The 15,709-nt window shown below is 43.8% G+C and overlaps 1 protein-coding gene across 11 annotated transcripts in view; it reads right to left on the bottom strand.

Moving 5' to 3' along the window:
- Window positions 1-15,709, bottom strand: part of LOC144132646 (lysosomal aspartic protease-like) — a 92,089-nt gene that overhangs the window by 66,951 nt on the left and 9,429 nt on the right. For 4 of the 11 annotated variants that reach the window (XM_077665205.1, XM_077665203.1, XM_077665204.1 and 1 more), the window contains 3 exons: window positions 13,289-13,432; window positions 11,704-12,672; window positions 9,381-10,082 (listed from right to left, as the gene is read on the bottom strand). The exons of 4 other annotated variants lie outside the window; for them this stretch is intronic. In XM_077665205.1, coding sequence (XP_077521331.1) covers window positions 9,961-10,082; window positions 11,704-12,672; window positions 13,289-13,432 — 1,235 coding nt within the window. In that variant the 3' untranslated portion in view covers window positions 9,381-9,960. Of the gene's footprint in view, window positions 1-9,380; window positions 10,083-11,703; window positions 12,673-13,288; window positions 13,433-15,709 lie in introns of those variants that run through there. 3 more of the 11 variants (XM_077665210.1, XM_077665209.1, XM_077665207.1) reach the window with 2 other exon arrangements.

Genomic DNA, 15,709 nt, shown 5'->3' on the forward strand with positions numbered 1-15,709 from the left:
ATAGGATCTACATAGCTGGAATTAGAGGAACGAAGAAGGTCTCATTCTATTATAGTTTCCTGAAAAAAGAGAGTCAGAAAACCGATCTGTAGTGCAGAACAGGCCGTGGACCTGGATTTCACGGCATATTCCGTATTAGTTCATATCTGGCTTAATCGCATGTAGGGCAAACGTGAATATCACCCATACGCACCCACATCTGCTCAATACTGTGTATCTACATATCTGGCTAAGACATTATATGGAAGAAATCTTGATATGGTCAATACATTTTTTATTTTCCAGATCCATAAACGTATATATGTGGCATGGCACCATATATGGAATATTCTTCATATACGGCGCTTTGTGATAAAACCTGCGCATTTTTTGTACATCCATATCTGAGCATGGTTCATATGTGGGATATTGGCATATACTGGCACATAGACCGAGTGTACCAATTTTATTATACATCCGTAACTGTCTTACGTTTGCATTTTAAAGCTATTTTTAAAGCAGTTCATTGTTGTGTCATTTTAAAGAGCGATATTAAAGGTAGCAACAAAACCTCCTCTGCCAGTCATCAGGGCTTCAGGAAATAATCCAGCGATATGCCTAATTTGTTTCTTTCTAATGATGGCCTCCACGTACGCGATTTAGAACAATCTTTAGTTAGGCTAAATGGTGCATGTTGTAATAAAGGAACTGTAGCGCAACCAAGATGAACAAAACAAGGGATCACACAGGTCTAGCGCTAAACTTCTAACTTTATTCACTGACACCACAGCAAAAATAAGGGAAAAACCAGTACATGAGCAGATACCAGTTCAAGCACAATACTATAAACAGAACCGTTCAAGATTTGCCATTTCTAATTTGAAAAGCTTCACAGACGTATCTCTACCACAAAATTGTACCTCTCTTTCTTATAAGAAATCCTTCCAGTAATTTCCTTGCCCTTGTATTTTCTTGCATTTTTGCTTTTACCTAAAACCTTTATCTCATGAAACCGTGGATGACACTTTTTGCAGATCTTCCATCTAACTTGTGGCAATGATTCTGCCGCTCGAGGGCACTCATAACACTCAGCGCAGTCCTGAGAAAGATGTGCACTACTTACGTCTTTTAGTGACCGCACATGCTCAGCTGCACTTTTATTGATGCACTGCCCTGTTTCGCCCAAATAGGATTTCCTGCATGACAGTGGTATTTCGTATATTACCCCGATGCAGCAATTGGTGAACTTCTTGCCATATCTGATATCGCAACAGCTCTTGTCTTTGCTACCAATACGCGCGTAGAGCTGTGACAGCTGGCATGGGGTCGAGAAAACAACCAGCAGGCCATGTTTGTCGCAACTTTTTTCAAGTGATGGGTGACCATGTGCACATAAGGCACTATCTCAGGTGTAATAGCCGCTTTTTTGCTTTCACATGGGTGCTGCAACATGGTAGTTTTCATTTTCTGTAAGAGAGTTTCAGCAAACGTTGTGATGACTGTGCCTGGGAATCCTGCCGAAAGTATTTTGTCAACCTGCTTGTCATAGCTCCCTTGCATGGTATGACAGCACGCGATTTCATGAGAGCCGATTCAAGACAAAGCTTGGCAATGGCGTGTTTCACAGTTTTCGACTGAGCCGAAGCATAAGTTAGTAGCTCTTTCTGTGCTCGCGGTGCATATTGCCGACATGCATGGCCTTCGCCCACAGTGATATTTGTGTAAAAAACTGTAAAGACCCCCGCAGGTGCAGTTCATGCGTCAACCTCAGTTCCGCTCCCATTTCTTTAAAAGTGTTTAACACAGTGCTCACGGCGTCTGTGTACATCAACTAATCCTTTTCCAAAAAAAAAACTACCACAAAATCGTCAACAAACCTAAAACTTTCAATACCTCCTTCCCCGGTAAACAGTCCAAGGCCGCGGTCAATACATGTTCAAAATTGTTAGAAAGTTCAGGCGCTATGCAGGATCCAATGCAGAGCCTTTGTCTTTGGCGATAAAAATTATTGCTTTAAGAGACAAACGTCACACTAGGGTAAAATTCGAGTATCCTCATGAAATTATCTTTTGAAACATTTGAGGCGTTCTGAAATTGAACAGTACCGCTCCTTTCTACAGCATCTCGTACAGCTGCAAACAACTCACTGTGGGTCAAAAAATAAAATAAATTTTGTACATAGACAGAAAACACAACCAATTGAAGCATTTCCTTCTAGAAAACTAATAACATCTTTTGAACTATTGACATGAAAAGGATCACGTACAGTAAGTAGACTGAGGTGCTTTATCAGGTATCTGCTTAGATTAAGCTGCCAAGTTTGCGTCTCGCTCCCACAGTTCTGAAAGGCACTGACGGCTTATGCGTTTTCGCAGTAAAAAATATCGTAAGCGCATTCTTTTTACTGTTCGTGATGCTACTCTCTAGTCTGTCCAATTTCAAGTCTTGGCATATCTGGACTACCTTGCCTTTTGCTCTTGTGGCACTGGCTTTCCCAGGAACAAAGTTCTTGGCAATAGCTTCACCTGTTCTTACTCCGAACTCTTCATCGGTGAACACCACAAACCCGCCCTCCTTGTCGGCTCGGCGAAGCTGGAGGCTGTTTTCCCTAAAGCAGGACACACCTTTCGTCATGGTATTCTTGCTAGTTCTTTTGCCAATGTTGAACACATATTTTTAAAGAAAACTTTTAAAGAAATTGGAAGGGGGCTGAGGTTCACGCATGAACTGAATCTGTGGGGTTCTTTACAGTTTTTGACATAAACATCATTGTGGGTGAAAGCCATGCATGACGGCAATATGTACCGCGAGCACAGAAAGAGCTACTAACTTATGCTTCGGCTCAGTCGAAAACTGGGAAACACGCCATTTCCAAGTTTTTTCTTGAATCGGCTCGCATGAAATCGTGCTGTCATACCATGCAAGGGAGCTATGACAAGCAGGTTGATAGGTTACTTTCGGCAGGATTCCCAGGCACAGTCATCCCAGCGGTTGCTGAAGCCCTGTCACAGAAAATGAAAGCCACCATATTGCAGCACCCATGTGAAAGCAGAACAGCGGCTATTACACTTGAGATAGTGCCGTATGTGCACATGGTCGCCAACCACTTGAAAAAAGTGGCGAACAAACATGGCGTGCCGGTTGTTTTCTCGGTCCCACGCAAGCTGGCACAGCTCTGCGCGCGCATTGCGAGCAAAGACAAGAGCGGTTGCCGCATCAGATATGGCAAGAATTTCACCAATTGCTGCATCGCGGTGGTATACGTAATACCGTTGTCATACGAGAAGGTCTATGTGGGCCAAACAGGGCGGTGCATCAATGAAAGGGCAGGCGAGCATGCGCGGTCATTAAAAGACGTAAGTTGTGCTCATCTTTCTCAGCACTGCGCTGAGTGTTATGAGTGCTCTCGAGCGGCAGAACATTTGCCATAGTTTACATGCAAGTACTGCAAAAGGTGTCAACCACTATTTCATGAGATACACATTTTAGGTAAAAGCAAAGATGTAAGGGCAAGGGAACAATTGGAGGCATTTCTTATAAGGAAGAGATATTTTTTGTGTTAGCGATATGTTAGCGATATAGCGATATGTTAGCGATATTATGTTAGCGATATTCTTCAAATCGGTAATGGCATATCTTGAACGATTCTCATGACAGTGTTGTATGTGAACTGGTGTCTGCGCATGTCCTGGTTTTATCCTTATATTTGCATGCTGTCAGTGAATAAAGTTAGACGAAGTTTAGCGCTAGTCCTGTGTGGTCCTTTCTTGTGTTCGTCTTGGTTGCGCTAAAGTTATTTTGTTACCGCCTACACGAGTTCCCGAATATCTTCTGAGAACACGGGGCGACAATTGCTTTAAGCACACGAAACTCCTCTAGCTTTCAGAACATCTGGAGAATGTGCACCTTCGGAACGCCCTATGATCTTGCGGCAGACTGACATTAATCACGGTTGAAAACTTGACGGATACAAAAATGAAGGAGGTGCGGGCATTGCATCAGCACATTGTATTAACGCTGCATAATGGTACCACGTTCTGTGGTGGTGTTCACCATCTTTTGACTGTCTGTGGAATTCAATGCTTCGTTTTTATTCCCCGAAGTTCGCATCCCTTCTATTTATGGTGCAAAAAAGTGGATCACATTCATGGTCACTGCTCTGGTCTACGATGTGTTGATTGCTGTCGTCTCCTGCGCGGAAAATGTGCGGGGAGGCTGCCGTCCTGCGGATGAAGCCGTACAGGGACATTGATAAAAGCCACTGAAGTATTTGAAGCGACTGGCGGCCTATCGGAAGCAGCACCTATCGGAGCAGTTAATGATGCCTTGTCGGAAGATGAAGACTCTCTCTTTAGTGCCTGACTTGTTGTAGACGTGCTTCTTCTATCTAAGCCTCCTCCGGAAAGACATCAGCCTGCTGACTAGGAGATTTCCGCGGCATCCGCTGCAACGGTAACGTCTGTCACGTGCATCAGTACTGAGAGAAGCATTGAGTTCGCGAGTGGTAAACTTGGGCCTGCTGCGACAACGCCTAGTGTGTGTTCTTCAGTAGAGTGCGGTGGTATGAGGGAGTGCGACAGGGAAAGCCTGGAAACCAATGCAGTGTTCAGCGACCCGGCGATTGCTCAAACACCGACCTATGCGCTGAAATTTAGGCTGCGAAGAGGTGAGCATCGCCAACATGTCGATGTTCGGAGGAGACGGAAGACGGTATTCTTGCAAGACATAAGCGCCGCTGCAAAGCGTTCAAGAACAAGTGATCACACAGCTTGAAGTAAATGATAAAAGGTGCTGCATAAAGACAGGCCATCACATCTCGCTCCTCCCTTGACCTCTTGGATGCGAAATTTTATCTCCAATAGCGAATCCTGGCGACCACCCAGCAGCTGATATTCACGGCTCTGAATGTCTGTGGACTCTGTGCTAAGCAAAAACTGGTACAGGTGCACCGCCTTTTTGCGGGTAGTCAGCTCGGCTTTTTCGCTATACAATATACCAGGATAGAAAGCGATGACATGAGGGAAAGAGCCTTCCGGCCATTTTTAGCAGATTGCAGTGCTTTCATGTCCCATTCTGTGGGTAAGATGGTGTCTCATTGTTGGTTGTGGGCGAGTGTCTCATTCGTTCCTTGCCTCTGGCCTTCTGGCTACAGGCAGCGAAGCGAATGCAGCAAACGTGTGCTCGCATCACCTCCCCCCCCCCCTCATTAAATGCTCGTGGATGGCTTTGCCCCAAAAATGCGGCGCACACGGGAATACCCGGCCGCCATTATCGGCGCAAACAAGATTTCGCTGCCGATACCTCCAAACTTGCGCCCCTGCCGCAGCCGGCAAGTCGGAAGCCCTTCTTACGTAGCCATCTCCTTCTGAGAAACGCCTCGCTGTTGAGTTTTAGCTAGCTGGTCCGCTCTATGTATTATTTTAAGGGTAATAATTAGCATGTCAGTGTTTACGGTATGTTGCCTCTCCCGCGGATAGCCAGTTGAAACGCTGTATCCGCGAAGGCTGAGTGCGGGGCGGAAGGCTGTCCTGTCTATATTCACAAGCGTTGCCGCTTTTAAATTTTAATAACGAAAATTCTGGCTATGCAGCGGCCTCTTTACCACCAAGCAACTCCACGGAGCTACAAACAGTTTTTTTTACGCGACAGTCACCTGCGGAGGAAAGGTCAGTCGTCTGTGGGCCAAAGATTTATCGAGAAGTGAACATTTCAGCAGAGATCTGCTTCGCCGGGAGGTGAATTAGAGAGAAAAGGGAACTCTGGCCAACGGCTGATGAGGAAAGCTCGTGGAAGTCGGGGTTCCGCAGGACCTGTCTCCTCTATATTACGTGCTACGCTCGACACCCCGCCTATGGGCACCTCGGATGCATACATGCTAACGTAGATACACAGGTACATGCATACATACATACATACATACATACATACATACATACATACATACATACATACATACATACATACATACATACATACATACATACATACATACATACATACATACATACATACATACATACATACATACATACATACATACATACATACATACATACATACATACATACATACATACATACATACATACATACATACATACATACATACATACAAAACCTTCAACTTTAGTTTTCTACAGCCACAGAAGAGGAGGGGCACATGTGAGCAGGCTACGACACCGTGTCCCAATAACACTTCTATAAGCTTACTATGTGCACCATGACTGAACAATACGTAGGCAGTTGCCCGCGACCTCTATCAAATGTTATTCGCATACACCATTTGAGCCGCATATATACATTGGCTGTACATAGGAGTCAATGGCACCGAATGGTGAGGTAAGGTCGCCAACTACGAAATGGTCGAAGCGCTCCCCGCTGACGATTCAAAGCCTCGGGTATATGTGAGTGAGCAGTGACAGAGGACCAAATGGTCGCTAAATGAACTAAGAAATGAACTCTATGAAAAAAGGAATACGGCCTCCGGTTTCAGTTCATAGCACCAGCCAAATGAAAGCTTTAGTTTGATGAAAACATGCAGCTTTGCGGCTTCTTGCAAAAGTGGTACCTCTGTTTTCCTTATCGGTACATCTGATAACGATTGATATGAACCACAGCGGGAATTAGATGCCTGTGGTCCTTAAACGGTGTAGTTTTTTTTTCTTCCTTGCTGCATTTCTTGCAGCCGATAATAAAGGATGAACTCGTCAAATAGAATACGAAGATAACTGTTGAGGAGGTGTCTAGGTAGCTCCCAAGTAGCTTGTCTTGCACGGATCGGCATCATAGGGGGCTCAGTTTTTCATTAGAGCCGCTGCTCTGTACGTCGTGGCAAGATCAAACCTCGCCCATCGCGTCAGAGACGAAAATTCCCACACCCTCATGAGTAGTCGCGTATGCATTAACCTTACAAATGGAATATAAGATAAACGTTGTAACCATCCCTGAATCGAACCTTCGATCTTCCCATCATCTGCAGGGTGTATGGAATCTGCATACACCGATCATCGACCGGGTGTATGGTATTTGAAGTTGTACAAGATATTTCGTGCATACACTTGCTCTCTCCAACGAGAGGGGTTGCATGTTAGTTCCGCCGTGCACCCGAGCGATCAGTTTCGTGGTCGTAAGTATCCGGCACCTATGTACAACACTGTGCCTGCTGTGTGCCGCAGCATTTTAAACATCGGTAGGAAACTAACCGCTATTGTCTACATATAGTCTATAATTTGAGATCGGCGCATGCCATTTCAAACCCAGTATTCATACCCTAAAAGGAAGCATTACCATTAAAATATTCAGAGCTTTGTAATCTTCATTGGTCAAATCCGCCATCAGTAAGTTTTAACATGTTAGACCACGAGAAGTGTGAGTTAGTAAACGCTTCTGCCAACCTCTGTACAGAAAGTGTGCTGCTGTAAGCTTTCATTTCGATAGGCGAGAATGGATAACTGTCATCGTCTCCACGGCTCGGAGAACGCAGCAGCGCATCTCAAATTTAGAAGTAGCGACATGAGCGGTTTTCTGTTTCGTTTTCAAGCTCCATAGCCTACCGTAGATAACACGTTTTGTGCCGTGTGACAGTTTTATTTTAATCAGGAAACAATTACAGCCGCACAGCTACAAAGGCAAGCTATACAGATTCTAAAGAAACTTAGTAGCTTAAAAGTTCGTCCTGGTCCGATATTCGAGCCAGGAACCTTCGCTGCACTAGAGCAGGCGCTCTACCAACTAACCTTACCGGGAAGGCTAACATATACTAGTGTGAGAGCGAATTGATAAATACCTCAAGTGGAATAGCATCCGTAAAATTTTTACGGGAAAGTAGATCTGGTTTTAAGGGCACAATTATTTTTGGCACGCGCCCAAGCGTAGCTGTACAGCTATATGGGCAAGCATCGCAGTGAGTAATTATTTCCTTACCACAAAGGCTGTAGGTGCGGAGTGGGATCCCCAGTGCCAGTGGGTACCCAGCGATGATACAATCCATACAAGCTTTCCCCTGCCTTGTCATCTTTTTTGGGTGGGAATGATTGTGAACTGGACTCTGACCCCATTATGAGTTGAAGAAAACTTGAGCTATGGCGGTCTTTGACAATAAAAATTCATCTTGATCTTCAAATCTACTCAACTAGCGGGATTCCCCTAATACTATTGACCAGCACTTTTTCCATTTAGAGTTACTGATAACTTCGCTCTCACACTACCACATGCTAGCTATCCCTAGTAGATAAGTTTCTGTGCAAGCCGCATAGCTTACTTACCTTTGCAGCCGTACGGCTGCGCTTGAGTGGATTCCAATCAGTACGTGCTCCCTTATTACAAATATATTCCGCCTTGAGGGATTTCCCTGTACATCTGACCAGTTGCAATTTAGTCGAGGAATTTTGTTCTCCGCCTTCAGCAGATTTTTTTTTCAAACGCATATATTCCTAGTTTTCTTTACTGGGAACCAGACGGTTACTGGAGAAACATCTGGTGTTCCTTTCTTATGTGCTGTCACCTTTGTTCGTAAGCATAAACGAGAAGCTCCGTTTTCCACGGCATTAAGAAAAAAGTCTCTCTAGTCTTTCCATGTGAAGTGGATCATATGCCATAATCTTAGAAACTGTATTTTCGCTAATAAGGCTAAAAATATTTTACCTCTATTTCTTCTCAAGTAAGCTGCTGCTCATTTTCCAAACTTTGCGAATAGAAACTTATTAGGCTTTTCCGTCTCCTCATATGTATCTGCCTCTAGTTAACTTAAAAGTCACAATATCTAAAAATTTAATTCATTATACTCTTAGATCGGGCTTTATACTCTGAAATGTCACCCTTATTTATTGTTCTTTCCCCTAAATTCCTTAATTCTTCGCTAACTGTTCTTCCTGTTTTATCTACAGGGCATCAAGAAACAGGATCGTCATTTTCCCGATGTTCAAGATAACGTGCTTGATTTTTGGTTTTATGATCTTCCTTGGAGAGACAGTGATTTCATTCAAGTGAATGAGGAAATACTTCCCCGTTATGTGTCAGTTATTTCTATGACTGCATGTTCTCGAAAATCACCTTAAATATTCCAGAGATTGTTCGTATGGTAGCAATTTTCGTAATCGCAGCATTTTTAACAACTCTGATGAAATATTCTATGCATGCGGTGGAAACCTTAGGAGTCATTTATGGCACAGATGGGCAGAGTTGCATGGGAGGAAAGTGGCCATAAAAAAGTATGAGATAAACGTATAGGCTCACCTCGGCAAACGAAAGCATTTTACCGCTTACCTCCTGCGCTTGCGTCCCTTTGAATTTGTACAAACCCCGGAGATATTCTTCGCAGTTTGAAGGAATACAAAAAAGAAACCAGTGCATGATATGCATTTGCCCACACTAAACAGCCCGAAAATCAATGGGAGTGCGGAAACTAAGAAACACAAGAGGCCAGATTTTTTCTCACTTTTATCGTAACTGTTCAACACACCACAAAATAAACGCATTTCCATGAAGAACAAAGCGATAGGTTAAACTTTCTGTGGTTTGGGAAAGGCTGCAGCACTATAACGACGAGAGCACACACGCAAAGCTACTTACACCCGTTCTTAGTGCCACAGCACTAATTTCAAAGGAAGGCGAAAGAAGCGAGGAAGGGGGTAAGGTTAGAGGGGGCTGAGGGTTTCATAGTCGGGTAGGTAAATTAGAACAGCAATTTTGTTATGATCGGTTTTCAGTAGCTGCTTCGAAACAGGGTTAATTGAATGTTTGTGGGCGATGCCTTTGTCCAGCACTAGACGCCACTGAGATGATGATGAAACCAATTCTTATGCTCCAAAGCGCTGACAGGTTCTTCCTGCTAGCGGTTCAGGCGCATGCGAGCGCATTACCACTTCTCGCAGCCTATAGATGAATAAAGAAATGCCTTTTCGTAGGAGACATACAGATTAACGTCGAATGCGTACATTTTAGTCGCTCATAGCATCGAATCCACGTATGCCTTCAGAGCAATTCACCGATGTCCCCGCCTTCCGGTCAGATGCTTAACCACCCATGCAGCACATAGGACAACGCTTGAAAGAAACACCAAATGAAGCAGCAAGTCATATGATCCAAGGGTGTCGCGGCAATAACCTGCAAAGAGAATGCGAATAATTTATCGAATAGAAGATATCGCTGCACATTTCGTTCGCACTTTTTATTATCAGGAAAAAAAGCTCCTTAGCGGAATTTAAAATACTCTTCATAGCACCATTTTTCCTCGTAGATATTGCACGTCATAGCACTTTCGTCATGACCTATTATCAAAATTCTGTGGAGGAGACCGCTGAAGCCATCTTAAGAGAAGGCAGTCACTGAGGTCACCCAGGAGACCTTGAGGCTGGCCTTAGTCGGTGATATTCGATTAATTTACACCAGCATCACAGATGCTACCAGCACAAAAATGTGAGTCGTCATGTATTCTTCTCCTCTTTTACACATAATCATCATAAATCCTAGGTATTCATTTTTAATGAATCTCTTTTCGTTCAGAATTTTGTCACTTTATGATCTTCACTATTCTCCAGGAAGTTTAAGACAGATAACAAGTATACAACATTTATGCATGTATCTTGTATCGATTGCGGCGTCCAGGCCAAGGAAACCGTTCTAAAGACTCAATACAGAAGCAAATTTTTTAAACGAAGAGCGCATGTCCAAAAGCAGTGAATGAAGTTTATTGAAGCTGTCAAGGTTTTTTCTATTCTAACTCTACTGCAGAAAAAGTAAGGTGTACTTTAAATGTTTTTCCTGAACACTTTTGTTAATTACCTGGATGTAAAAGCATTGTGATATAGATCAATTGCGTGATTCTAACAACAATACAAGCTCCATAAAAGTTGCAAAAGCCTAATGTTGATCTTCAACTGAAAGAACGTTTCTCTGCAATAAATATCAATGAACAATAGGAGCACCAAGAAATCAGCCTCAATGGCCAGGGACCTGTCGTCAGAAATGTTAGAACTCTTTCAAACTTTAGCGACAGTCAACGGTAATTCATTTACGGCGCTTGTTTTTAATGCCAAATAATGAAGGCGGAAGATGTTTTGGATGTCTTAACTATACAGTCACCGAGAAGACAAAGTTACCAACACGAGGCTCTCGTTACCAGACACATATGCAGGAGGCCAACAGTCATTGTTACTAAGCAGAACATAAAAAATTGTTTTGAGACTTTTGGCTTTCCCTTATGTACGTTGTAGTAGATTCCTCATTCTTAATCCTGGTGCGCTCGATAGATTAACAAGAGCCTCGATTCTGGCAGTTTATGGAACAGGGAGTATAAATCGTTTCTCGCACAACTGCCGCCCCAACCTTTGACTAAGTCGGACGTGTCTCTTGCTCCACTACAGGGTATTCTAGGTCAGCCGCTAAGGTCGATTATGTCGCTTCTGAAGACTCATAATGTCCGGTCATACGCAGGACAAGTAGAGCTAAACACCGAAAGCTGGACAGGTGCCGCTCTAGCTTAATTGGCAGATCACTTTACCCTACATGAAGTGGTCGTGGGCTTGGACCTTGCGCTTGGGGTGCTATCTTCGACTTTCTTAAAAATATTCTTTCAGGTACCAAATGCTTTTACTGCTGCTTTTCTGCTGAACAATGCAATAAACGTCTCCCTAACCTTTTCTTAGCCTACGTGAAAGCTGGGTCTCGTCATATGACATTTAAGGACAGATGAATGATTAAAACAGGTTAAAGAAAGAGTGCATACCAACCAGAGCCGGTCTTGTTAACAGTGCCACACCATTGCAGAAAAAGACAGCACCCACAAGAAGAGGCAGCGGGTCAATACCGAAGTCTTTGATTAGTGCCGGGACTTGCAGTGAAATCGTGGAACCGTTGCTGGCACCTATTAGCACTGAACAGACCAACATCATTGGAAATGTCCTCAGCCAGACAAACAGCTCAAACGCGATCGCTTCCAGAAAGAAACCCAAGAACATCACGGATTCTAGGCTCAGTAATCCTGCGTCGATGACCAGGCCACTCAGGGGCATGAGGGTGAGGTCACCAGCTGCGAACGCAGCCATGAGGAACACAGCACTAGAAGGAGGCACACCCCTGTCTTTTGCAATGTCCACAGACAATAGTAGAAAAGTCGCCATTCCAAAAATTATCACTATGAAAGTTAAAGCGTGCAAAGCAAACGGCAAGGTCAAAAAGAGTTTTGCAAAGAGTGCGATGGTTCGCTTGCGTTCATCGCTCTGTCCCACTAACTTAGAGCACTGAGTGTGCAAACCGACAGATCCAATAGCTCTCGTGCTGGTTTGCAAGAATGAAGTTTTGTTGGTGTCCACGGATTGCAGCTTGTTTACCACAGATCCGGATTCTTGGTCAGCAATTTCATCGTTGAGATCATCTCGTAGAGGCGGATTCTCGTTGCTCACAATTTGCACGTCTTTTACCGTTAACAGTTCCTCAGGACCTAGTGCGGATTTCAGCCAGCATGGGCGTTGCAGGACGATGACTGCTGGACATGTGTTGAGGGTGAGGCCACCCAGAAGCAGGAAAGTACCCCGAATACCGTACGTGGAATGGAAGAGTTCGGCCAGCGGCGGAGCCAAGATCATGTTAAGTCCAGCAAAGAAAGAGATGACGCTGCAGGCGGTTGCACGGAGCCTCTCAAAATGCTCAGAAGCAAGGACTTTGACAGCAATGAGATTGCCGGACCTCGCTACCCCTGCAATGAGATTACAAAGATATGTGAAGAAATCGCTCTTTCAGATATCTGCTTGAATTGAACCGTAAAATTACAAACCAGCAGCTTTATTTTGCACAACAGTACCATATGTTTTCCTTTTAAGTATGTTTTGTCCATCTCCTCCCGTCCCATCCATAGTGAAATGCAACTCTCATCTAATGCGAGTTTTGTTCGCAAGTATGAGTAAATGATTTCTTTCAAACGAAGAAGTTTATCATCACTTATTCAATGATGTTCAGTACGGAAATTAGTTCAATGCTCATAGGATGATATTTTCACATTGGATGGCATTTTCTTTTCTGTTACCTATACTGAGCCTCCAATGACAGAAATGCAAGTCTGCGGTGTAAACGCCGGAGATATTTAAAAAAAACTGTATTATCTAACATACCTCCTATTTAAATGGATCGGTCCTGTAAACAATACTTTTTCGGCAGTTGCTTCATACTAGGGCTATAATAAAACGCGTCACATCAATACCAAGGCCGTTTCGCTGCTCCTTCTGAAATATCTCCCGCTATAACCCTCACTCCACGAACTTCGCTTCATTACCTGCTTGTAAAATGTTTAAAGCGCTAAAGGGAATGAATCTTACCTTGAACAAAGCCGAAAAGGAACGTCAGCAGCCATTTGTTGTTGGTCAAGCAGCATGCCCCGAGAGAAACTGCTGCAGTCACCGAGCAGGTGATAATTACAGCCTTGCAAGAAAACCGCTTGCAAAAGTATCCCATCGCTGGGCCTGCATTTGAAATCTGATGACTCAAAGAGCAAATTCTGCAATATCGAACTCGCCATAATTTTCTGCCTGTTGTGTCATAGCTTTGGATTTCCTGCATTGTTTTAATTTCAATCCCGCTCTTCACTAAGCCATTGCGCGAACCGAACGCCTGAGTCAGTTACAAGGAGGCAAGATATTAACAAAGCAATAAAAAGAGTTTTCTACCATTTTGGAGTGTATCTAATAATACTCTGCCAACATTTCCAGCAACAGCCTGTACCTGTGTCATCGGACGGAAGGTAAATACTCTTGCACTTTATGAACATTTAGTTCATGGTCATCTCAGATGATTTTTTCATGTTTCCATCTTTTTGGTGCTGGCAGTGTTAACTCCGTAAATTCAACGATTGCTTTTCAAGCTCCGCACGTCTAAGGTTATGACAGGCGTACCAAGCAGGCAAACCCAAAGCTTTTGCGGAGGCCCTGCGCTGAAGGTGAGATATAAAATTATAATCCTGTAGTGAAAATACACTTTTTGTGCAAGGTGCAAGCAAACTTCTCTTTCTTGTGGAACCAGGGCTGGGCATATAACCTTGTTTCCCATCATTACATGCGGAAGTTAAGAAGGATCTTAAACAGGCCGTTTAAATCACTTTGATAACACATGGTATGCGTTTAGTGCAAATAGACAGTTTGTCATATTAAATGACAATCTTCGGTAGCACACACAATACGACGCCATCGATACAATTCGCTTGACATTTGAAGTGCTGTCCACATGGGCACAGACATGAAATTATGTTGTGAGCCCAAGTAATAGTGCCTGAAATTCCCAACGACATTGTTGTGAGCAATACTCCAGCATGACTGGGCCAACCTCATGTAGCTATTACAAGGATGGCGTTTCTTCTGTTGTTCAATTGTTTGTTTTAGTGTCTGTCGGTGGTCATTATCCTTCCCTCCTATTGACTGCCAATTACCCTGGTCTGCTCCGGCAGCAACTATAAAACCGTAACCTCGCAAATTTCCTAATTTCATTCGCCCGCGTTCACCTGTCATTATAATCCACTTCGTTGCCCTTAGCCGTATAGTCATCCGCATCAGTCATCTCTCGTACTCATTGCATTTCTAGCTGACGTTCCCGTTCCAGTTCTATCTATAGGATATTATTCATCTGTGTTTGCTCCCAGTTACACTGTTACACGTTACATCGATTTTAGATAGTCTGAAAGTTTCAGTGACGAGAGCGGTTGCAAAAATAGAAATATTGCACGATTTCCGCTCAGTGATATGTTGATATGCTGCTGTGAATCACCCTCGAGTAAATGCAAAATCTTCTGGTGGCCATTACTGCTGTGAATCACCCTCGAGTAAATGCAAAATCTTCTGGTGGCCATTACTATCTCCCAACCTTATCACTGTCATGGTCCCGATCTGCGAGGCTACTAGCCCTAATAGTGTACCCCTTTTGCTTTTTTCGAAACGTGCTCCCTGCCAAAAACTGTAGTTTTCTCCCTCTCTTTATACAAAATTTTCTAATCCGAGCTTGCTAAGCCGTCGCGGTGGCTCAGTGGTTATCGTGCTCGTCTGCTGACCCGAAAGACGCGGGTTCCACCCCTGTCTCGGCGGTCGCATTTCGATGGAGACGAAATGATAGAGACCCGTGTACTCTGCGATATCAGTGCGCGTTAAAGAATTCCGGTTGGTCTAACTTATCCGGAGCCTTACACTACGTACTCCTCATAACCTGAGTCGCTTTGGGACGTCAAACCCTATTTCCACTTTCTGTTTATGTTCTTAATACTGCGCTGCTATTCATTCTCTGAGTAATTTTGCAGCGCATTGCTACGATCTAACGAGAAGTTATGTTTGTCATCATCTTTAATCTCAGGCTTTGTATACATGCGTAAAGTGTGAGATCTGCTCACAAAAACATGGTATCGCTTGTTTTCAGGTACTGCGGGCTGTCATGAAGAAGTTATTGGGGCACAGCCAAACGAATTCTGCATCGTCAAATCATAGGCTTTGGTGGCTTCGATTTTACGTACGAAACATACAACATGGCCTATTAGTCGTGCCATAGCCCCGAGGTCGGAATCAGTTTTGTGTACCTGTGGTTCTTATGCCTGCAATAAAGTTTTAACAAAAAGGGTTTTGGCTAATTTCGCAGCCTTCAGAATAAAATCGCCGAGCCTGAAGTCGAACTCTTGACCTTGGTCCAAGCAAGAGCCCTTAAAGCACACCCGATGCGAAACTCCGCTTCAAACAGTGGCTAGTCTATGGGGCCGCTTTTTTGGG

This window comes from Amblyomma americanum, chromosome 5, assembly GCF_052857255.1.
Source record: "Amblyomma americanum isolate KBUSLIRL-KWMA chromosome 5, ASM5285725v1, whole genome shotgun sequence".
Lineage (NCBI taxonomy): Eukaryota > Metazoa > Arthropoda > Arachnida > Ixodida > Ixodidae > Amblyomma > Amblyomma americanum.